This window comes from Dasypus novemcinctus, chromosome 23 (genome assembly GCF_030445035.2).
Source record: "Dasypus novemcinctus isolate mDasNov1 chromosome 23, mDasNov1.1.hap2, whole genome shotgun sequence".
NCBI classification, from domain to species: domain Eukaryota; kingdom Metazoa; phylum Chordata; class Mammalia; order Cingulata; family Dasypodidae; genus Dasypus; species Dasypus novemcinctus.
Genome location: NC_080695.1, coordinates 62401069 through 62424797, shown reverse-complemented (window position 1 = coordinate 62424797; position 23729 = coordinate 62401069). Strand labels below are relative to the sequence as shown.

Genomic DNA, 23729 nt, shown 5'->3' with positions numbered 1-23729 from the left:
CCAACCTGGGAGCCCCAGAACGCCTTCCCTTGGCCCCTGCCGGAAACGCCTTCCGCAAACTCTCCACCACCTGTCCCGCCGCTGCGGGACGAGCGGCCAAGCCCAGAGGCAGGAACGAGGTGTGGGCACGAAAGCGCGGCCTGCTGCTCCGGGCGCGGGCACCGGGCAGGCACTTGGCAGAAGGCAGAGTCGAGCCCCAGGCCCGGAGCCTGCATTTTCAAAGGTCCTGTGGCGCTTCCGGACACGACAGAAGCCCCCTCCAGGCGCGGGAACAGCCAGGGCACGGGGCCCTGCAGAAAGCCCCGTCCTGCTGGCCCCTGGACGTGCGCCGGCTCCGGGGGGGGGCAGAGGGCACCGGGGGACCGGACGTGACTCGGAGCTTCGGCGGCCCGGGCTGCAGCAGGGAAGGCCGCTCTGCCCGACCCTCCCCGGCCGGGCCTCGGGTGGCACCCGCCGTCCATCCTGACCGCCGCCGGGACCGTGCTGGGCCGGGGCACTTGGCGTGAGCGCGCGGGGTCGGGGCGGCAGGGCACGGCCACCCGGGGGGGCACTTCCTGACCACCTGCTCGGCCCAGGCCCGCGGCGCTGAGCCGGAGAAGCTGAGGCGGGAGCTGGCACTCACCGCCCGGAACCCCCGGGCTCTTCCCGGGGACTTGAGCCGGAGCCCAGCCAGACTGGGGGTGCAAACGGGAGACCTTTAAGCTTGACCGACCATTAGGGCGTTTGTTTTTCCAAAAAAAACCTCATGTGGGTTCAAACAAAAACTTGTGCTCTAATTAGCACTGTGTCAGTCACCCAGGGGCGTGCTGATGCAAAGCACCAGGAATCGGCTGGCTTTTATCAAGGGTATTAATTTGGGGTAAAAGCTTACAGTTTCGAGGTCCGAAAGAGTCCAACTCAGGGTGAATTTCTCACCTAAGTCAACTGCCCTGCGTTGAAGCAAGACGTTGGCCGGCGTCTCCTGGACCCTCCTTCCCCTCCCTCTTCTGGCTCCGTGGGCGCAGCTTCCTCCCATCTCAGCTGTAGGCCGGCACAGGGCTCGGCTCTCTTCCGGGGTGCTCATCTCTCTTCCGGGGTGCTCGGCTCTCTTCCGGGGTGCTCATCTCTCTTCCGGGGTGCTTGGCTCTCTTCCGGGGTGCTCGTCTCTCTTCCGGGGGGCTCGGCTCTCTTCCCAGGGCTTCGGCTGTTTGCTCCTTCTCCTTTCTGTCTGAAGGCAGGACCCAAACGACCGAGTTCTCTCCTCTTGCGCGTATCTTCCGTGCGTCCTCTTGAGTGAGCGCCCGTGTCCGTCAGCCCACCCAGGGGCGGGGACTCAAGCCTGAGCCACGCCCTGCTGACGTGGTCGAATCAAAGCCCTCACCTTAACATAATTTAGTCAAAGCCCTCTCAGCTGGATCTAATACAATCAAAGGGGACCACGCCCAGAGACACAGGCCAGTTTACAAACACAATCTCTTTTTGGAATTCATAAATCACATCAAGCTGCAACAAGCACTATTCAAAACAGGTCGGAAATAGAAACCCCCCGAATGCCCGTCAACAGCTGAGTGGATAGACAACGTGGTACGTCCACACAGTGGAATATTACTCGGCCGTGAAGAGGAGCAAAGTTCCGATTCATGCTAGGACATGCAGGAACCCTGAAGACATCATCCTGAGGGAAATAAACCAACAAAGAGTAGCCCAGGAGCTGGTGACCTGGAAGTGGGACATCGCTACCGACAATGGCAGAAGTGCTTGCTGTTAGCTCCACGGGGGCTAAATGACCACAGGGGGTGCCACGTAGCTCTGGGGTGGCTGCCACACTGACCAGACCACAGGTCTCCAGGCTGGGTGCTGCTGTACCCGAGGATGGAGGACTGCCGAGCCCAGAACATGCCTGGATTTTTTAAAAAATTAGAGCAGGTATAGATTTACAGAAAAATCATGCAGAAAAGACAGAGTTCCCGTATAGCCCCCCTCACAGTTTTCCCCATATTTACATTCTGCATTAGTATGATCCCTTTGTTACAACTCATGAAACAATATTATTATATTTACTATAGTCCGTAGTTTTAGGGTTCAATCTTTGTGTTGTACAGTTGCATGGTTATTGTTGTTGATTTTTAAATTCTAGTAACTTGTATACTATAAAATTTGCCATCTTACTCATTTTCAATTATACAGTTCAGAGATGTTAATTACATTGGCAAAGCTGTGCCTCCGTCACCATCGTCCACTGTCAAAATTTTTCCATCACCCAAACAGAAGTGCTATCAATTATTAACTCGCTATTCTCCTCCCACACATGGCCCCTGTCACCTGTATTCTAGTTTCTGACTTGATGAACTTGCAGATTCTACTCATTCCATGTAAGAGAGATACTGCGGTATCTTTCCTTTTGTGTCCGGCTCACGTCACTGAACGTGCTGTCTTCACGGTTCACGCGTGTTGAACATGCATCAGAACCTCAACCCTTTTTACAGCCGAATAATATCCCATTGTAATGTGTGAACCGCACAAGTTCATCCATTCATCTGGTGACGGGCACTTGGGGTGCTTCCCCCTTTTGGCAATAATGAATAATGCCGCTGTGAACATCGGTGTGCAAATTTCTGTTCGAGTCCCTGCTTTGGGGTGTGTAGCAGTTTGATATAGGTATGGATTCCAAAAATAGATATTGGATTAGGTTTGTAAATTGGTGTGTACCTGGGCATGATTAAATTATGATGAGGGCTTTGACTGGGCCACGTCAGTAGGGTGTTGACTCACGGATAAAAGGCAGGGCAAAGGACAGAGCCGAGGGTTTTGATGCTGGAGGTTTTGATGTTGGAGTTTGATGCTGAAGCCTTAAGCTGGAGCCCCGGGAAGTAAGCTCACAGAGGAAAGAGAAGCCAGCCCTGGAAGAGAGGAACCCTGAGCCCAGGAAGAAGCAAGACCTGGGAAGAGAGGAACCCAGGAAGCCTAAACCCTCGCAGACGTCAGCAGCCTTCTTGCTCCAACACGTGGAAATAGACTTTGGTGGAGGAAGTAACTTATGCTTTATGGCCTCATATCTGTAAGCTCCTACCCCAAATGGATACCCTTATAGAAACCTACCCATTTCTGGTATTTTGCATCAGCACCCCTTTGGCCGACTAATACGGGGTATATACCTAGAATGGGATTGCTGGGTCATATGGCAATTCTATACTTAACTTTGAGGAAATACCAAAATACTTTCCACAGTGGCCGTACCATTTCACATGCCCACCAACAGTGTATGAGGTAGGCATGTATCTCCCCACATCTTCTCCAATGCTTGTTAGTTATTATCTGAGTTCCTTATATCCCTGGTTAAATTTATTCCTAGATATTGGACTCTTCATTGCTACTGTAAATGAAATTTTTTCTTGAGTTCCTCCTTGGATTGCTTGTTACTAGTGTATAGAAACACAACTGACTTTTGCATGTTGATCTAGAACCCCACCAATTTGTTGATTTATTAGCTCTAGGAGCTTTGCTGTGTATTTCCAGGATTTTCTTTATATAGGATCATGTTATCTGCAAATAGGGAAAGTTTTACTTCTTTCCAATTTCAGTGTCTTTTATTTCTTTTTCCTGCCTAGAACTTCTATTACCATGTTGAATAACAGTGGGCACAGTAGGTATCCTTGTCTGGTTTTTCATCTTAGGGAGAAAAGCTTTCAATATTTCACCACTGAGTATGACGTCAGCTGTGCTGTTTATAAATGCCGTTTATCATGTTGAGAAAGTTTCCTTCTATTCCTATTTTTCTGAGTGTTTTATCAAGAAGGGTGCCGGATTTTGTCAAATCCTTTTCCACATCAATTGAAATGACCATGTGTTTTTTTCCTTTGGTTCTGCTAATGTGGCATATTACTTTAACTGATGTAATTCAACTTATGTTGAACCACCCTTGCATGCCTGGGATAAATTCCATTTGATCATGGTATATAATTCTTTTAATATGCTCTTGGATTTGGTTTGCTAATATTTTGTTGAGGGTTTTTGCATCTATATTCATAAGGGATATTGGTTCATAATTTTCTTTTATTGTGGTATCTTTATCTAGCTTTGGCATTGAGGTGAATTCCAACTCATAAAATGAACTGGAAAGTGTTCCCTCCCCATCACTTTTCCAGAAGAATTTGAGAAAGATTGGTGGCAATTCTTCTTTGAATATTTTGTAAAATCCAGCAATGAGGCTGCCTGGTCCTGGGCTATTCTTTGTTGGTAGATTTTTGGTTACTGATTCAGTCTCTTTATTATTGATCTGTTTCTTCTTTTTTCTTCTTAAACATTTATTCTATTTATTCCTCTCTGCGTCCCCCCTGTTGTCTGCTCTCTGTGTCCATTCGCTGTGTGTTCTTCTGTGACTGCTTGCATTTTTGTCAGCGGCATTGGGAATCTGTGTCTCTTTTTGTTGTGTCATCTGCTGCGTCAGTTCTCCGTGTGTGTGGTGCCACTCCTGGGCAGGCTGTGCTTTTTTCACGCAGGGCGGCTCTCCTTTGCAGGGCACGCTCCTTGCATGTAAGGGACCCCTACGTGGGGGCACCCCTGTGTGGCATGGCACCCCTTGTGCGTGGCAGCACTGAGTGTGGGCCAGCTCACCACACGGGCCAGGAGGCCCTGGGGATCGAACCCTGGACCCTCCATATGGTAGGCGGATGCTCTAGCAGTTGAGCCATGTCGCTTCCCTTCTATTTCTTCTTGAGTCAGTGTAGGTAGTTTGTGTGGTTCTAGGAGTTTGCCTATTTCACATAGGTTATCTAATTTATTGGCAGTTGTTTATCATATCCTCTTACTATCCCTTTTCATTCTGTGGGGTCAGTAATAATGTACCCCTTTTCATTTCCGATTTTAGTTATTAGCATTTTTTCTTTTTTCTTTGTCAGTCTCGCTACAGGTTAATTTTACTGATCTTTTTAAAGAATCAACTTTTGGTGTCATTGATTCTATTGTTTTTTTATTCTCTATTTCATTAATCTCCACTCTAGTCTTTGTCATTTCCCTCCTTCTGCTCATGTTTGGTTTAGTTTGCTCTATTTTTCTCATTTTCCTCCAGGTGTGAAATTAGGTCTCTGATTTGAGGCTTTCTTGTTTTTTAATGTTAGTGTTTAGAGCTATAAGTTTCCCCTGAGAACTTCCTTCGCTGCATCCCATTGTGTTTGGCTATATTTTTATTTTCATTTATCTCAAGATATTTCCTGATTTCTTTGTGATTTCTTCTTTGGCCCATTGATTGTTTGAGTGTGTTGTTTAACTTCCATATGTTTGTGGATTTTCCAGTTCTTCTTCCGTTTTTGATTTCTAGCTTCATTCCATTGTGGTTAGAGAAGATACTTTGTATAATTTCAGTGGTTTTAAATTTACAGAGACTTTCTTTTGCGACCTAACATGTGATCTCTCCTGGAGAATGACCCATGTGTACTTGAGAAGAATGCTGTTTTGGGGTGCAATATTCTGCATATACATGTTAGCTCCAGTTCATTTAGTGTTATGCAAGTTCTCGTTTCCTTGTTCATCTTCCCTCCAGATGTTTTACCCACTGATGGACGTACTGTACTGAAGTCTCCAACAATTACTGCAGAGGTGCCTCACGTATTTTGAGACATTGTGATTAGGTGCATATACGCTCATGATTGTCATATCTTCTTGAAAGACTGACCCTTTAAAAAAACATGTAGTGACCCTCTTTGTCTCAGTTTTTCACTTAAGTTTATTTTATCTGATTTTTTTTTTTTTAAGATTTATTATTTTTTATTTATTTAATTCCCCTCCCCTCCCCTGGTTGTCTGTTTTCTGTGTCTATTTGCTGCGTCTTGTTTTTCTTTTGTCTGCTTCTGTTGTCGTCAGAGGCACGGGAAGTGTGGGCGGCACCATTCCTGGGCAGGCTGCTCCCTCCTTCGCGCTGGGCGGCTCTCCTTACGGGGTGCACTCCTTGTGCGTGGGGCTCCCCTACGCGGGGGACACCCCTGCTTGGCAGGGCACTCCTTGCGCGCATCAGCACTGCGCATGGGCCAGCTCCACACGGGTCAAGGAGGCCCGGGGCTTGAACCGCGGACCTCCCATGTGGTAGACGGGCGCCCTAACCACTGGGCCAAAGTCCGTTTCCCTTATCTGATATTAATATAGCTACCCTAGCTCTCTTTTGTTTGCTACTTGGATGGAGCATTTCCCCCATCCATTTACTTTCAACCTATTTGTGTCTTCGGGTCAAAGGTGAGTTTCTCATAAATAGCATATAGTTGGATCATGCTTTTTCATCCATTCTGCCAATCTGTGTCTTTGGGTTGGAGAGCTTAATCCATTTTACATTCTGTGTAATTACCGATAAGGCTGAACTTACTTTAGCCGTTCAATCCTTTGTTTCTAATACGTCTTAGATCTTTATCCCTCTTTTCCTTCATTGCAGCCTTCTTTCACATGTACTTAATCAGGGAGTAGTTTGAATGAACGCGAGACTTACTGATCCCTTTCTCATATCCATTTCTGTAGGTATTTTAAATATTTTCTTTGTGATTATCTTGGGATTTTGCATTAACAGCCCAAGTCTATAGCCTACTCATTTGAAATGGAGCCACCTAACTTCAACAGCACACACAGTCTCTGATCCTATACCTCTCCATTTCCCGTCAGTATGTTTTCTTTGTCGTCCATTACTTTCTATTTCACTTCTCCATAACAGAAATATGATCATTTCTTAGTCAATTATATTCTACTTCTTCTAACACTTGGGGGAAGCCAGCCCATCTGTCGGGCCTGTTATGACCTTCCCAAGACTTATCTTGATCCTATACTCTCTTAGTTCATCCCACGCCCCCACCATTCATGCCACTGTCACTTTGGGAAGGTGACGTCACCTCTCTGAGCCTCAGTAAAATGGAGGTAGTGATTCCCTGGTGGCTGAAAGCAGGGAAAAAGAGAAGACCCCACCTTGGCATGGCCACTCAATACGTGTTGACTCATTTCATGCTCGACACAACCCTTGAGATAGGTGCTGTTAGCCGCAGTTTACAGATGAGGAGACTGAGGTTCAGAGAGGTTCAGGGCCTTGCCAGGTCACACGGCAGTGAGTGGCAGGGCTGGGCAGGAAGCACGTCTTGGCCTGATTTTCCTGCCCCGTGTCTCCCTGTGCTGGGCACAGCTACCACCACTGCCCAAGCCGGAAACATAAAAAAGCATCATTTGTTTCATGCTCTCACAGAGCCCAAACTGGAAGAAACAGTGCCCCTGAGCAGCAGTCCTTCCACACGCATGGCCAGGAGTGGGCCCGCAGTGCCGGCCCCCAGGACCGCAGACCCCCGACCCCCTGCAGTGCCCCACGCCGGGCACCCTGCCGTGTGCTCACTCAGCACCGCCAGGCTCACGTCTCCGCAGTCCCCAGGCTGGGTGGCTCCTGGGACCCACCCTCCAGGGGAAACCCACACACAGCCAGGAATGAACAGAGCGACTCAGGAGAGAAACGCCTCTGTCCCCGCCCCCGGCAGCCTTCAGGGCCACACTCACCAGCTGCTCCCACCCGCACAGCCAGCTCGGCCCAGTTCAGCCGGGCCAGGCCTGTGACCAGCTGCCCGGCGGGTGGCACTGACAAGGTCCGCACGGGGCCCCAGGGGTGTCCCCGCATCCAGGTCACGCCCGGCCCAGGCAGGGTGCGGGAGCCACAGGCCCACGCCGAGTGCAGGGAGTCCAGACCACCCCGCAGATGTGCCCCAAGGTCAGGCCTGCCTGCCGCGGGCCACCCAAGAGTGACAGGGCCCACTTCCTGCCCCGGCCCCGGGGAGCTGGGAGCCGCCCGAGCTGGGCCAGCCCCAGCCCTGACCAGGTGGTCCTGGCCATGAGCCCCACAGTCCCCCTGGCTCGTGAGGCCCAGAGGTGCTGCCACCAGCCCGGGTGCCCAGCTGGCAGGCGTGGGGCCTCGAGGGGGAGGACGCCTTGAAACCTCCGGGCTCTGGGTCGCTATCTAACGGGACCATGCGTCACTGACAGGTTGGGCGGGGTCGGCCGTGGGTGGGGGCCCCCTTAGGTGGGGGGCCCGGCGCCCGTTCCTGAACACGGAGCAGGGGGCTGCATGGGTCAGCCCAGTGAGACTGCAGGGCTGTGGCCGTCCCCGAGGTCAGGCTGTGCCGCCTCCCCAGGGGGAGGACAAGACTCGTGGACCTCGAGAGGCCACCGGCAGCAGCCCCTGGCAGACCCCCGAGAGCCGGACAGGCGCAGCATCTCCGCCACAGGTAAGCTGGGGAAAAGTGAGGTGGGGACAGGTGAGCAGGTGGCCGGGGAGACGGGAGCGGGGAGGCCTCCTCTCCCAACCTTGACCCCGGAGGGCCACAGCCCGAGATCCAGCCATCTGTCTCCCGCTGGGGAATCTCCCTGGGGAAATCAACCCCGAGAGGGGCCTGCGCAGGGACCTGCTGAGCCACGGTCGTCGCACGGTGGAAGGTCACGCGCTCACACGCTCGCGGGGCCCCTGAGCGCCAGGGCCTAAGTGCTAAGAGGGTCACTCATTCAATCCTCCAGGTAACTGCAGGAGGGGGCGTCGTTAAGAGTCCCATTTTGCAGATGAGGAAACTGAGGCACGGAAAGATCCAGGTCACGCAACCACTAAACGATGAAGCAGGATGAAGCCCAGCAGCCCTGCCCCGGGCCCCGAGACCTGCCCGGCTGGCCTCCCACATTCCTCGGCGGGGGTGGGGGGAGGGGAGCGGGCAGCCACCACCGCCCCCCACTGCGGGCACACAGGTGTGTTCCCTTTTCATTCCTGATGACAAGGCAGTGACAAAAGTCTGTGTACGTGCCTCCTTGTCAGGCTCTGGATGTGCTTCTCTAGGGGAGGTGTCCAGAGAAGAACAGGGTGCAGGGAGTGTGGGCACTGGGATTTGACCCGGTGGAGCCAGAGAGCACCCCCACATGACTCTACCTGATTCTACTTCCTACGGTGGAGGCAGGGAGGGAGGATTGACAGAAGGATGGATGGGAAGACAGGGGGCAGGAGGACAGGGGGGCAGGAGGCAGGTGAGGAGGACAGGTGGGCAGGACAGGTGGGCAGGAGGCAGGTGAGGAGGACAGGTGGGCAGGAGGACAGGTGGGCAGGAGGCAGGTGAGGAGGACAGGTGGGCAGGAGGACAGGTGGGCAGGAGGCAGGTGAGGAGGACAGGTAGGCAGGAGGACAGGTGAGGAGGATGGGTGGCCAGGAGGACAGGTGAGCAGGACAGATAGGCAGGAGGACAGGTAAGGAGGACAGGGGGGCAGGAGGCAGGTGAGGACAGGGAGCAGGAGGACAGGTGGGCAGGAGGTAGGTGAGGAGGACAGGTGGGCAGGAGGACAGGTGAGGAGGACAGGGGGGCAGGAGGCAGGTGACGACAGGAGGACAAGTGGGCAGGAGATAGGTGAGGAGGACAGGTGGGCAGGAGGACAGATGGGCAGAAGGACAGGTGGGCAGGACAGGAGGAAGGGGGATGCGCAGTAGAGGGAAGGAGGAGAGAGTGGAAGGGAAGGCAGGAGGAAGGGTGGAGGAGAAGGAGGAAGAAGAGGAGGGTGGATGGGAGGGGCTGGGCAGGTGGGAGTGTCGGTGGGGGGCAGGCAGGAGGGCCGGCAGGTGGGTGAGCAGCGAAGGAGCCCAGTGGGCAGGACCCTCGGCCCGCGGACCCGTTAGGGCAGCACCACCCCAGGGGTGAGGCAGGGGCCCCAGGCTCCGGGGCGCCCCTCCCCCCACCACCCACCCCCCGCCCTCCGCAGCCCCTCCCCTCCCCCCCACACCTGGGGGACTCCGCCGCTGACCGCGGAGAAGGGGACGCCCTGCGCCCGGGGCTGGCGCGGAGCTGGCCGCCGGGGGAGCCAGACGCTGGGCGCCCCGGCCCCGGGCAGCTGGCCCCCGCCCCCCCCAGGGCCGCGCGCACCGAGCCGTGGGAAGTGACGTGGGAGGGGAGCACCGCAGCCTGGGAGGGGACGCCTGGGGACGAGCGGGCCGCCAAGGGCAAGGGCGGCTGAGCCGCTGGACGTCCCGCCCCCTCTCCCAGCCGTGTCGGGAGCAGGGCCCAGAGGGGCGTCCTCCCTCGCCCACCTTCTCTCTGGAGGGGTCCCCGACCCCCAAATACACCAGCTTGAACCACATGAAACTACCCAAACGCAGCCATTTTTGATCCGCAAGAATGACAATTTCATCTGGCCCCGCCTAAAGCCACAGTCGCCACGCCTGGCAAGTGTCCCCTTAGGGTCGGGAGCTCCCCGAGGACAGGGCCAGCTCTGGGACCGCACGTCTTCCGCCCTCACCTCTGCACCTCTGGGCCCCCGGGGCCAGTCCACGTTGAGAGGGTGTTTGTGCTCTTTCCTAACTGGGCGCTGGCCAGGTTTCCCCGTGCAGAAGCTGGCCCGGGGGGCGGGAGCCCCGGCAGGAGTGGGGGCGGGGGCAGTTTGCCACCTGGCTTGGAAGGGGGCCAGTACCGAAACGGCTGGTGGCCCTGTCCCGTGTTCCAGCTGAGTAACAGCCCCAGGGAAAAGATGGAAAATGTCAACCACTGCGCAGACCTCCCAGGAGGAGCTGGGAGAAGCTGGGAGCGGGGAGCAAGGATTCGGGGCTCTGGGGGCCCCCGTCCTCCTGCCCTTGGCTCCAGGGCCTGGAGTTTCGGGGAGGAAGCCCCTCGGCCCCGGGCACATCTACCTGCGGCACTCAAGGCGCTGGCGTTGTGACTCAGGCTGCCGTGAGCTGGCTGTGCCCAGGGCCCCAGGTGCAGGCCCCGGCCCCAGCCAGGCTGGCCGGGTCGGCGTACGCTGGCCTGGTCCCCAGAGGTGCCCCGCCCGGGGCCTGCAGCGCGCCCTCAGCGGTGGCTCTCCCGGCAAGGCCCGGCTGCTGTTCTGGGTGAGGACGCTGCACACACCTGTGCCGTTCCCTGCCTTCTCATGCTCGTCCCGCAGGAGGAAGCCCAGCACGGCAGTGACCTTGATGGTGCCTGCACAGGATGGGAGAGAAGCCACACAGACTCACCCAGAATCAGCGGGAGAGGAGGGAAAAGAATCCTGGGGGAGGAAGTTCCTGGACCCGTGATGCAGTTCTAACTCCCGTCAGAGACGCCCTGGAGGTGACAGTGACCGCGTCCCACCAGCTCCCTCCCAGGAGGCCCTAGGACACAGCAAGTGCACTCACAGCTTAAACAGGCTCTGGCCTTTTTTATCAAAGTGTCGCGCCCGCTGAGGGCTGCCCGTTAAAGCCAGCACCCGACTCCCCCCGCAAAGAGTCGGAGACCCCTTGATGGAATGGCCCCATTTTACAGACGACAAAACTGAGACCCAGGACCCTGCAAGGACCCAACCTGGAATCCTAGGGGTAGAAAAAACTGCTTCTTCTATCCAGAGAAGATCCCACACGGGGCCATCCCTGTGCCCATATTCAACTCACACTATAGGGAAACTCTTGTGCTTGGCAAGTCCACGTATGGTCTCCTGGTACCTGAGCAGGGCCCGAGGGCCCTTCTAGCTCCCTCCTGTTGTTCAAGGTTTGACTCAGCTGCCACCTCCTCCAGGAAGCCCCCCACACCCCCGGGTTGGGCTAGGCACCCTTGTTCCGTGCTTCTACCTTAGAGAACGCTTTCCGCGCAGCCAGAGCTTTCTCGCGGAGCACCGCAACCACCCGTTTACAAGCTCTTGGCTTGCTGCCTTCACACCACATCCTACATGAGGCTAACCCGTTTTCTCATCGGGAAAACCAAGGTAACCACATGAAAAACGACATTAGATTGTGAGGATAGCATGAAATAATGTCACTGAAACAGGACAGAGTCCCGAAATAGAAATAGACCCACACACGTATGGTCGATTGATTTTCGACAAAGGCACCAAGGCCATTCAACAGGGAAAATATTCTCGTCAACAGACAGTGCTGGGACCACCAGAATTCCACCTGCAAAGAATGAAGCTGGGACCCCACCTCATGGCATATCCAACTGTTAACTCAACGTGGATTGATGACCTAAAGGTAACAGCTACAACCATAAAACTCTTAGAAGAAAACACAGGGGAATATTTTCATGACCTTGGTTTTGGCAGGAGATAAGACTGACACCCAAACAATGAGTTACAAAGGGGAAAACAGAAAAACGGAACTTCATCAAAATTAAAAATTCTCATGCAGAGGACATTAACAAGAAACTAAAAAAGACGATTTATAGAGTGGGAGGAAAGAGTTGCCAATCACATATCTGATAAGAGTTCAATATCCAAAATATATTATCAATTATCCTACAACTCAACAACAAAAGTTGGGATAAAAAAGACAAATATCCCAATTTTTTTCAAAAAAGGGGCAAAGGATTTGAATAGACAAGATACAGGCAGGCCTTATTTTATTGTGCCTCGCGTTGGTGTTGCTTGGTGGATACTGCGTGTTTTACGAATGGAAAGCTGGGTCCACCCTCCACCGAGCGAGCCTATCAGGGCCATTTTGCCAACAGCATGTGCTCACTTCGTGTCTCCGGGCCCCGTTTTGGTAATGCTCACAATATTTCAAACTTTCTCACTATTGTTGTCTCTGCTGTGGTGATCTGTGATGCGATCTTGGATCTATTGCAATTGTTTTGGGGTGCCACGAACTGTGCCCTTAGAAGACGGGGAACTTAACTGATAAATGCTGGGCGTTCCGACTGCTCCACCGACCAGCCGGGCTGCTCCACCGACCAGCCGGGCCCATCTCTCTCCCTCTCCTCGGGCCTCCCTATTCCCTGAGATACAAAAACGTTGGGAATAGGCCAGTTGCTAACCCTACCATGGCCTCTAAGCGTTCAAGTGAAGGGAAGAGTCCTTATCAGGCCATGGATTCCTCTGATGGATCTGGACAAAAAAGGCTGAAAACCTTCTGGAAAGCACCCACCGTTCTAGATGCCACTAGGGACAATGGTGATTTGTGGGAGGAGGTCAACGTATCCACAGCAACGGGAGTTTGGAAGGTGGCTCCACCCCTCGTGGATGACTTTGTGGAGTTTAAGACTTCAGGGGAGCAACTGAGCTGCAGGTGTGGTGGAAATGGCCCGAGAACTCCCGTTAGCAGGGGATTCTGAAGGTGTGAGTGCATCGCTGCAATCTCCTGATAAGCTGGAATGGAGGAGGAGGCGCTCCTTGTGGAGGAGTGAAGACTACGGTTTCTTGAGATGGAATCTTCTGTTGAAGAGGCTGTGAACCTCGTTGGAATGACAACAAAGACTTTAGAGTAGCACATAGACATGGCTGATAAAGCAGCAGCAGGGTTGGAGAGGGTTGACTCCAATGTTGAAAGAAGTTCTACTGTGAGTGAAACACTATCAAATAGCATTGCATGCTACAGAGAAATCTTTCTTGAAAGGAAAAGTCAATCGATGGGGCAAACGCCATTTTGCCTTATTTAAAGAAATGTTCACAGCTTTCCCAACCTTTAGCAACTACCACCCTGATCAGTCAGCAGCTATCAACATCGAGGCAAGACCCTCCGCCAGCAAAAGGATTACAGCTCGCTGAAGGCTCAGGTGATGGTGAGCATTTTTTGGCCATAAAATATTTTTAAATTGAGGTATGTCTATTGTTTCAGACATAATGCTGTTACACACTTATGAGACTACAGTAGTGTGTAAACATAACTTTTATGTTCACTGGGAGGCCAAAAATTCATGCGACTTGCTTTATTGTGATATTTGTTTTAGTGTGGTCTGGAACTGAACCTGCAGTATCTTCAAGGTATGCCTGTATGTAAATGGCCAATAAGCACATAAAAAGATACTCAAATCACTAGCCATTAGGGAAATGCAAATCAACACCACACTGAGATAACACTTCACATCCACAAGAGCAGCTATTATTTAAAAAATTGGAAAATAGTAAGTGTTGGCAAGAACGTGGAGAAATTAGAACCTTTGTGTATTGCTAATGAGAATATAAAATGGTGCAGCTGCTGTGGAAAAGTTTGGTGTGTCCTCAAAAGGTTGAACAGAATCACCATATGATCACGTAATTCCGTTCCTAGATATATTCCCAAAAGAACTGAAAACAGGGACTTGCAATCTTTGCATACAGGCATACTTGTATGCTAAGGTTCACGGTAGCATTATTCACACTAGCCAAAATGCAGAGACAACACATGCCCATAAACAGATAAATGGATAAATACAATGTGGTATAGCCATTATACAACAGAATATTATTCAGCCTTAAAAAGGAATTAATTCCAATAAATGCTATAACATGGATGAACTTTGAAAACACAATGCTACATGAAAGAGGCCAGTTACAGAAGGACAATTATTATATAATTCCACTTACATGAAATATCTACACTAGGCAAATCCATAAAGACAGAAAGTGAAGCAGAGGTTACCAAGGAAGGGGGGGAAGAGGGAGTTATTGCTTAATGGGTACTGTGGCAGTTTAAGATTGCTTATGAATTCCAAAAAGAGAGATTATGTTTGTAAACTGGTCTGTTCCTCTGGGCATGCTAACCCTTTGATTGTATTAGATTCATCTAAGAAGTCTGATTAAATTATGTTAAGATTAGGGCTTTGACTCAACTGTGTCATTAGAGTGTGACTCAGCGTCGAGTCCCATTGCCCTTGGTGGGCTGATTAAACAAACTCATACATGGAAGTAGACACACAGAGAAGAACACAGAGAAGAATGACAGCTCATTAGACATGGCAAAGGCCCCGGGAAGAGAGATGAGCCTGATAGTCTTCAGCTAACCTTGTGAAGAGACCAGAGCAGCTGAGCCTACAAAGAAACAAGCTCCAGGAAGAGAGAAGAGCCTTATACACGCCAGCCTACAGCTGAGTTCAGAAGCAGCTGGGACCATGGAGCCCTAGGAGGAAGGAGGAAGGCTGAACACTCCCAGATGTCACCTGCCATCTTGCTCAACACGTGGCAAAAGACTCTGGGTGAGAAAGTACCTCTTATGTACCTTGAGTTGGACTCTTTAAGGCCTTGTGACTGTGAGCTTCTAACCCAAATAAACACCCTTTATGAAAGCCAACAGAGTTCTGGTACTGTGCATCAGCACTCCTTTGGCTGACTAAAACAGATATATACTTTCTGTTTGGGGTGATGAAAAATATTGGTAATGGATGGTGGTGATGGTCCCACAACATTGTGAATATAATTAATATCACTGAATTATACACATGAAAAGTGGTTAATATAGCAAATTTTATGTTATATATATTTTATCACAATAAAAAAATTTTTAAGACTACTTTCTCTTAATTTCCTTAAAATAAATATGGTTAAAGCAAAAATTTCAATACTGTGTTGGGAGGTTTATAATGTATGTAGATGTAATACATTTGACAACTAAAGCAGAAAGGACAGGAGAAAGATGGACGAAACTATAGACTTTTACAGTTTACATGAAATGATGCAATATTAACTAAAGAGAATGTGAAATTAATGATGCAATTATAATTCTTAGGACAATCACTAAAAGGAATATAAGATATATAAGTTAAAAGGGTAATAGATAAATTAAAGCTGAGTTCTAAAAAGTTTAGTTCATCCAAAAGAAGGCAAGGAACAAAAAACAGACGAACAAAAAAATGGAGAACGCAGAAAACAAAAAGCAAAATTATAGGCATAAAGCCAACCATATCAGTAATTACATTAACTATAAATGAATGAAAAGCTATAATTAAAAGGCAGAGATTGTCAGACTAGATAAAGCAAAATCTAACTATATTTAGTCTACAAGGAATGTGTTTAAAATACTAGGAAATAAAAATGTTTAAAGTAGAAGTTTGGAAAAATATATGCAGTACAAATGCTAATAAGAAAGCAGGAGAGGCTATCTATTAATATCAGATAAAAAAGACTTTAAGACAGAGAAATAAATAAATAAATAGACTTTAAGACAGAAATACATAAATAGACTTTAAAACAGTTAAGAAATAAATGGTATATTTCATAATGACAAAAGGGTCAATTCACCAGGAAAGCCTAAAAATTATAAATATTTATGCACTCGATAATAGCATGTCATCATACAAGAAGCAAAAATTGACACAATTAAAGGAAGAGGTAGACAAATTAACAACCATAGTTGAGGTTTTAAGATCCTTTTCTCAGTAAATGATACAAAACTGGATTAAAAAATCAGTGGGCACATAGAAGCTCAGAAAAATACAATTAACCACATTGAACTAATTGATGTTTATAGATTATTACATGCAACAAAAGCAGAATACAAATTCATTTTTTGCATGAGGTATATTCACAAGGTAGATTATACACTGACTCATATAATAAGCTTCAAAAAATTTCAAAAGACTGGGATCCTACAGTAGGTCTTATGAACACAATGTATTAAATTCAATATCAATAAGGTATTTAGAAAAATCTCAATTATTTGGAAATTAGGCAACATACTTTTAAATAATCTATGGGTCAAAGAAGAAATCATAAGGGAACTCTGAAAATATCTCAAACTAAATGATAATGAAAATACAAGACATCAAAATTTGTGGGATGCACCTAATGGAGTATTTAGAGGAAAATATATAGCTTTAATATGCCTATATTAGAAAAGAAAGAAGGTTAAAAATCAATGGCTTAAGGTTCCACCTTAATAAACTAGAAAAAGAACAAAGTAAAGACAAATTAAGTATAAGAAGGACATGTTAAAATAAGGCTGAAACCAAGGAAATAGAATAGAGACAAAATTGGAGAAAGAACAAAACCAAAAGTTGGTTCTTGGGAAACGGACTTTGGCCCAGTGGTTAGGGCGTCCGTCTACCATATGGGAGGTCCGCGGTTCAAACCCCAGGCCTCCTTGATCCGTGTGGAGCTGGCCATGCGCAGTGCTGATGCGCGCAAGGAGTGCCCTGCCACGCAGGGGTGTCCCCCGCGTAGGGGAGCCCCATGCACAAGGAGTGCGCTCCATAAGGAGAGCCGCCCAGCATGAAAAAAGTGCAGCCTGCCCAGGAATGGCGCCGCACACACGGAGAGATGACGCAGCAAGATGACGCAACAAAAAGAGACACAAATTCCCAGTGCTGCTGACAAGAATACAAGTAGACACTGAAGAACACACAGTGAATGGACACAGAGAGCAGACAACAGAGGGGGGCTAGGGAAGGGAAGAGAAATAAATAAATAAATCTTAAAAAACAAAGAACAATTTCCCACAAAGAATGCTCCAGATGGCTCCACTGGTCGAAGCCATCAGGCATTTAAGGAAGTAGTAACACTAATCTTATACAAAATCTTTCAGAAAATTGAAGAGGGTGAAATATTTCTCAACTCATTTTATGAGGTGAGCATAAGCGTAACACCAAAATCTGACAAGTTCTTTATAAGAAAAGAAAATTACAGAACAATATCCCTTATGTACTAAGCTGTAACTCCTCAAACTATTAGGAAATCAAATTCAGTAATATATAGAAAGGATAACATGGGATGAAAAATATGGAATTTATCTCAGGAAAGTAAGGCTGGTTTAATATTTGAGGACCAATCAATGTAATGCACCATATTAATAAAATAAAGGGGAAATCATATGGTTATTCAATAGATCAGAAAAGCATTCAACTACATTCAACACCCACTCTTAATAAAAACTCTTGAAAAATTAGAAATAGAAGGGAATTTCCTCAGTCTGATAAAGGCCATCTACACAAAACTTATAGCAAACATTAAACTTAATCTTGAAATATTAAGATCAGGAACAGGACAAGAATTTTTGCTGCCACCACTTCTATTCAATATTATATAACACATCCTAGCCTTTGTAATAAGAAAGAAAAGGCATAAGAACTAAAAGGCATAATGATCAGAAATGAAGAAAAAACTTTCTATTTACGGATGATTATTTATATAAAAAATCCTAAGAAATCTATAACTATTAAGGGTGCAGGATATAAGATCAAAATACAAAATTCAATTGATGGGAAGCGGAAATGGCTCAACTGATAGAGTGTCCGTCTACCATAAGAAGGGTCCAAGATTAGATCCCCAGGGCCCCCTGACCCATGTGGTAAGCTGGCCCACACGCAGTGCTGCTGCACACAAGGAGTGCCATGCCATGCAGGGGTGCCCCCGCATAGGGGTGTCCCATGTGCAAGGAGTGTGCCCCACAAGGAGAACCGCCCCACGTGAAAAAAGCACAGCCCACCCAGGAGTGGTGTCGCATACACGCAGAGGTGACGCAGCAAGATGACGCAACAAAAAGAGACGCAGATTCCCAGTGCCGCCTGGTAATGCAAGTGGACACAGAAGAACACACAGCAAATGGACAGAGAGCAGACAATGGGGGTGAAGGGGAGAGAAATAAATAAATAAAATAAATCTTTTTAAAAAATCAATTGATTTTATGTATACTTTCAATGATAATTAGAAAAATGTAGTAACTCCATTTTCAATAAAACATAAAAAATAAAATACTTTGGGATAAATTTAATTTAACATGTGCAAAACCCATGCACTGAAAACTATAAAACATTGCAAAGGCAAATTAGAGAAGACCAAAATAAACAGTAGTAAAAAAAAAGGTCAAAGAACAATAACATATATATATTCATATACATATATAAAAATTTTAAAAATAAATGGGAATATGGGAAAATACAGCATCTCCATGGACTGGGAGACTCACTATTGTTCAGAGGTCAGTTCTCCTCAAATTGATTATATAGTCAACACAATCCCAAGTGTAATTCCAGTAGGTTGTTTTTTGTTTTTCATTTTTTGCTTTTTAGAGTTTGACAAACTGACTCTAAAATGGAGGTAGAATTACAAGGACCTAGAATATCCAAAGCACTCTTGCAAAAGAACAAAGCTGGAGGGCTTACATACCTGACTTCAAGATTTATTGTCATGTTGCAGTCATCAGGACAGCATGGGACCGTCTGTCATAAAGACTGACAAACAGATCAGTGGGACCGAACAGAGAACCCAGAAACAGACCTGCACACATATGGTTAGCGGATTATTTTGATCTAGTTGCCAAAACAATCTAATAAGGAAATGAAATTTTTATCAACAAATGGAACGATGAATATCCATATGGGGAAAACTTAACGATGCCTGCCTCATAAAAAATACAAAAATTAATTCAATATGGCTCTTAGACCGAAACACAGAAGCTAAATAGAAAGCTTCTTGAAGAAAAAATAGGAAAATACCTTTGCAATGTAGGGAGAAGCAAAGTTTTTTAGAACAAAGAAATCAATAACCATAAAAGAGAAATATGGATAATCTAAAGTTCATCAGAATTAAAAAACTAATGCTTATCAAAGACAACTACTAAAAAATAAGCAAACAAATCTAAACCTGGGAAAAATACTTACTAAGGATATCTCTGACAGAGGATTTGTATCCAGAATATATAAAGAACACCTACAACTCAATAAAATGACAAACGATCCAATTTAATAAACGTGCAAAAAAAATTAATCTGACACTTCACAAAGGAAGACATATGAATAGCTAATAAGCAATGAAAAGATGCTCAACATTGTTAGTTATCAGGGAAAACGCTAATCAAAGCCATACTGAGATACCACAATCTACTCTCTGGAACAGCTAATGTTGAAAGAACCCTGACACCCCCAAATGTTGACGATGATGTCGAGCAGCCAGAGCTCCATAAGTAACAAGGATGCAAAATACTTCTCTGGAATAGGTGGTGGCAGTTCCTCAGAAAACTGAACGTACACTGACCCTATGACTCAGCAATTCCACTTCCAAGTACTTACCAAAGAGAAATGAAAGCCGACATCCAAAGGGGCTTAGATTAGAGTTTTTGTAGCAGCTTTAGTCATATTAGCACGAAAAGGGACACATCCCGTGGATCCATCAACAGGAAAAAGAATAAACAAACTAAAGTATACTTATGCAATGGAATACCACACAGCAGTACAAAGGGACGGACTACTTATTTTGAGATTTGGAATGACAAATCTCAAAACCATCACGCCCAGTGGAAAAAAACTCAAAATAAGAGAACATACTGTGTGATCCATTTACATGGAGTTTCAGAACAAGCAAACCTAATCTGTGGTGGAAAACGTCAGAGGAGTGCTCCATCTGCGGGGTGAGGGTGGACTGGGAAGGAGCTGCAGGGAATCTTAGGGCTGACGGACAAGTCCTGTTAGGGCTGCATGGGAAAATGCATTTGTCAAAGTTCAGTGAAAATACACTTACGTTTCATTGTATATAAACGTATATCACCAAAAAGAAGGGAGGGTGGCAGGGAGAGTAAAATAAATATTGTGAACGCATACAACGCATACACTAAAGCGTTCAGGGAATAAAGCGTTCGATGTCGGCAACTCACTCTGAAGAGTGTGAAAAATAATACGGCTGGATGGATGATAGGTGATAAAGCAAGTAGAGCAAAACGTTAACAACCATAAAACCTGGGTGGTGGGCGTGTGAGTTTTCACTATTCAATTCTTTCAACTCTTCTGTGTGGTTGAAATTTTTCATGGCAAAATAGGGGGAAAGGACACAGGAGTTCTCTTGAAGGAACTCCCAGAGGCCAACTCTGGGAAATTTGAGCATAAATGATGACAGTAACAGACGATAACCTTCTGAACAAAATAAGAACCCGTTAGGCCATATGGATGTAAAGCAAGGAAGGACAGAAAGAGAAAAGGAAGAAAGAGTGGGAGGGAGAGGAAGAGAAGGAGTGAGGAGGGGAAGCTCTTTCTGTTTTAAGTAAGTTATGAAGCAGAAATGCTGCAATTAGAATAAGAAAATCACTCTTTGCAACTACCATCAGAGTGACAGGAGATTCAGACAAGAATCACTCATGGATGTAAAACAAGGGTGTCACAGTATGAAGCGAAAACAGAATACTTACATAATTTCAAAGTTTCTTGCTACAAATTTCCTATTAATCACAAGAGGAAAAACAGAATCTTTACAGCAGAGCAATCTGGCAGACACCAACTTAATCAGATGTTCAATCCTAATGTCCCCGCTTTGGGGACAAACTGACATCATGTGCTTCCTGATGTGACACAACATCCCTTCTGGGGAATTCTCCCAACAAAGCTGCATTGGATGCAGTCACGAGGAAGCATCAGACAAGCCCAAAGTGAGGAATATGCTACAGATGACTTCCCTGCGCTTTTTTTTTTTTTTTTAAGCTACCAGGGCTGGGAATTGAACCTGGGACCTTATATGTGGGAAGCCAGCGCTCAACCACGGAGCTGCACTGGCTTCCCTGAGTTGGTTTTTTCGTTTATTTTGCTTCTTTGTTTTGTTTTTGGTTTTTACAGGAGGCACCAAGAACCAAACCCTGGACCTCCTGTGTGGGAAGCAAGTGCTCAGCTGATTGAGCCAAATCTCTTCCCCTACCCCTGCTCTCTTCAAAAATGAGAATATCATGACAAGGAAAGATTGAAGCACCCAGAATAAAGGAGAATGAAGAGACAGTAAAAAGAACTAAAGGTAATGCATGACCTAGGGTTTTCTTTTGCTCTAAAGGACACTATTGGGAAAATCGGTGGGATCTGAAGGTCTATAGATTAGATAGTATACATGTTAAGGCCGACTTCAATAATTGTAGTGTGGTATATAAGAGAATGCCTTTATTTCTAGGAAATAGTAAAATATTTAGGAGTAAAGGATCATCATGTCTGCAGCTTACTATCAGGGAAACAGTTCAGGAATAAAAAAGACACATGGGGAAGCAGATGTGGCTCAAGTGACAGGGCTCCCGTCTACCACACAGGAGGTCCAGGGTTCGATTCCCAGGGCCTCCTGGTGAGGGCGAGCTGGCCCACATGGAATGCTGGCCCATGAGGAGACCTGGCGCAGCAAGATCATGCAACAAAAAGAGACACAGAGGAGACAATAAGAGATGCAGCAGGCCAGGGAGCTAAGGTGGTGCAAGAGAATGAGTGATTCTCTCCCATTCCGGAAGGTCCCAGGATTGGTTCCCAGTGCCATCTAAAGAGAAGACAGACACAAGAACACACAGTAAATGGATGCAGAGAGCAGACAGCAAACACAAAACACCTGGGATGGGGCAGAATAAATAAATAAATCTTAAAAAAAAAATATATATATATATATATATGTATGGTAAGAGAGAATGATAAAGCATATCTGGCAAAATGCTAATAATTGGTGAATCTGAGCAAAGGACCAATGGAAATTCTTTGTACTGCTCTTGTAACTTCCCTGTTAAAATAAAAATTAAAAGTATTAGAAAAAATTACGCCTGGGAAATACTCTCAGCTCCCAATTCTCCTGCCTAGAGAGTTATAATGTTCATTGGCATGTCAAAGGCTCTGACAAGTCCTGCAATACAGAAATCCATTTAGAGTTGTGTGCAGTGAGCAGAAGATTCTCTTTGTCAGAACTCTATTAATTTCCGACAAGGGGGTATCACCAGTGTGCAAGATGCAGGAATAGAGCACCAGTGGACTTGAACACGTACAGAAGTTAATCTACCTGTGGTTAACGATAAAGCGTGGCCCCAAACCTCCACTGCCCCGGACCCCATGGCGCTGCCCAGGCCCTCCCCCTCCCCGAGTGTCTCCTTCCGCTTCCGCAGGCCTGCGACGGTCAGGAGACGGGGCACCACTGTCCAGCCGGCCATGTGCCGAGCTTGACTTTGTAGGGTCAGGACCTGGCCCCCCTCTGCTTCTCAGATGCCTGGAGGAGAAAGTTCTAGTGCGTTTTGGGCCAGCAGGGCCTTGGAAAACAGCCAAATCCTAGGAAGGAAGGAGATGAGGCGACGAGAAAGGGCAGCGTGCATCCTTCCAAGTGGACCAGGCCACAGGAGGTGGTGCCCGAACCCCAAAGGCCAGGGACATCAAAGGACTGTGTTTACTGGGTCCTCGGCCCGTGAGCAAGCAGGAGAGAAAGGAGGTGAAGAAAGCTTTGTGGTCAGGCAAGCCTGGGTTCAACGCCCAAGGCTGCTGCTATCAGTGACCTGGGACAAGGACAGAACCTCTCTGACCCTCAATGTCTTCTTCTGTAAGTGGGCAATAAAGTGGAAACACTGAAACTGAGTTGATATTGACATGAACTAACACTTCACCCACATGTGATGGAGTGTGTTTCCAAAATGGCCCTGCCAATCGCTCCCCTCCCGCACACCCTTTGCAATGGGGCTTTGCCAATCCCCCTGTAAGAGGTGGGATCTACTGACCCTCTTTTACAAGGGCGGGCCTTGTAAGCTGTGTTTTGATGAATAGAATGCAACAGAAGTGATGCTGGGTGACTTCTAAGGTGGGGCCTTAACAGAGGTGCAGTTTCCCCCTCCACACTTGAATGCTTTCCCTGGGAACCAGGCTGCCGGGTAAGAAATCTGGCTGACCGGCAGGTGTGCCCAAGCTAGCCACGTGGAGAGGGGGAGAGCCACGTGGAGGAGCACTGAAGCGTGAGGGAAACCTTCTCGGACCTTCCAGGCCGCAGCCCACGCACACGCGCGCCCAGAGCTGGTCCTGCCGAAGGCTGAAGCTGGCCAGGAGACCCAGGGACCTGCCCAGCCCAATGCCACCCAGAGCCGAACGCCCAGCTGCGCCCTGTCCAAGTGCCCAACTCGCAGACTCAGGAGCAGATAAAAGGGCTGTGAAAATAACCATCGGGCTTTGGGGTACTTTGTTACGCAGCAAGAACTAATGAAAACACTGTGCCCTGCGCTGTCTGTGCCTTATCTGTCTACTCGCAAAAGTCCTGTGAGGTTGAGAATGTTACAAGCCCCATTACACAGATGAGGAGGAGACTGAGCTCCAGAGCAGTATGCAGTTAGTCCCAAGATCACGTAACCAGTTACTAGTACCTACCACACA

The 23729-nt window shown here is 47.8% G+C and overlaps 1 protein-coding gene across 1 annotated transcript in view; it reads right to left on the bottom strand.

Annotated features, from left to right (window-relative positions):
* Positions 1–23729, bottom strand: part of LOC131275554 (uncharacterized) — a 109234-nt gene that overhangs the window by 27003 nt on the left and 58502 nt on the right. Inside the window, 6 exon segments of the mRNA XM_058286234.1 lie at positions 6–674; positions 7505–7710; positions 10640–10681; positions 10684–10764; positions 10767–10928; positions 22450–22646. Coding sequence (XP_058142217.1) covers positions 6–674; positions 7505–7710; positions 10640–10681; positions 10684–10764; positions 10767–10928; positions 22450–22646 — 1357 coding nt within the window.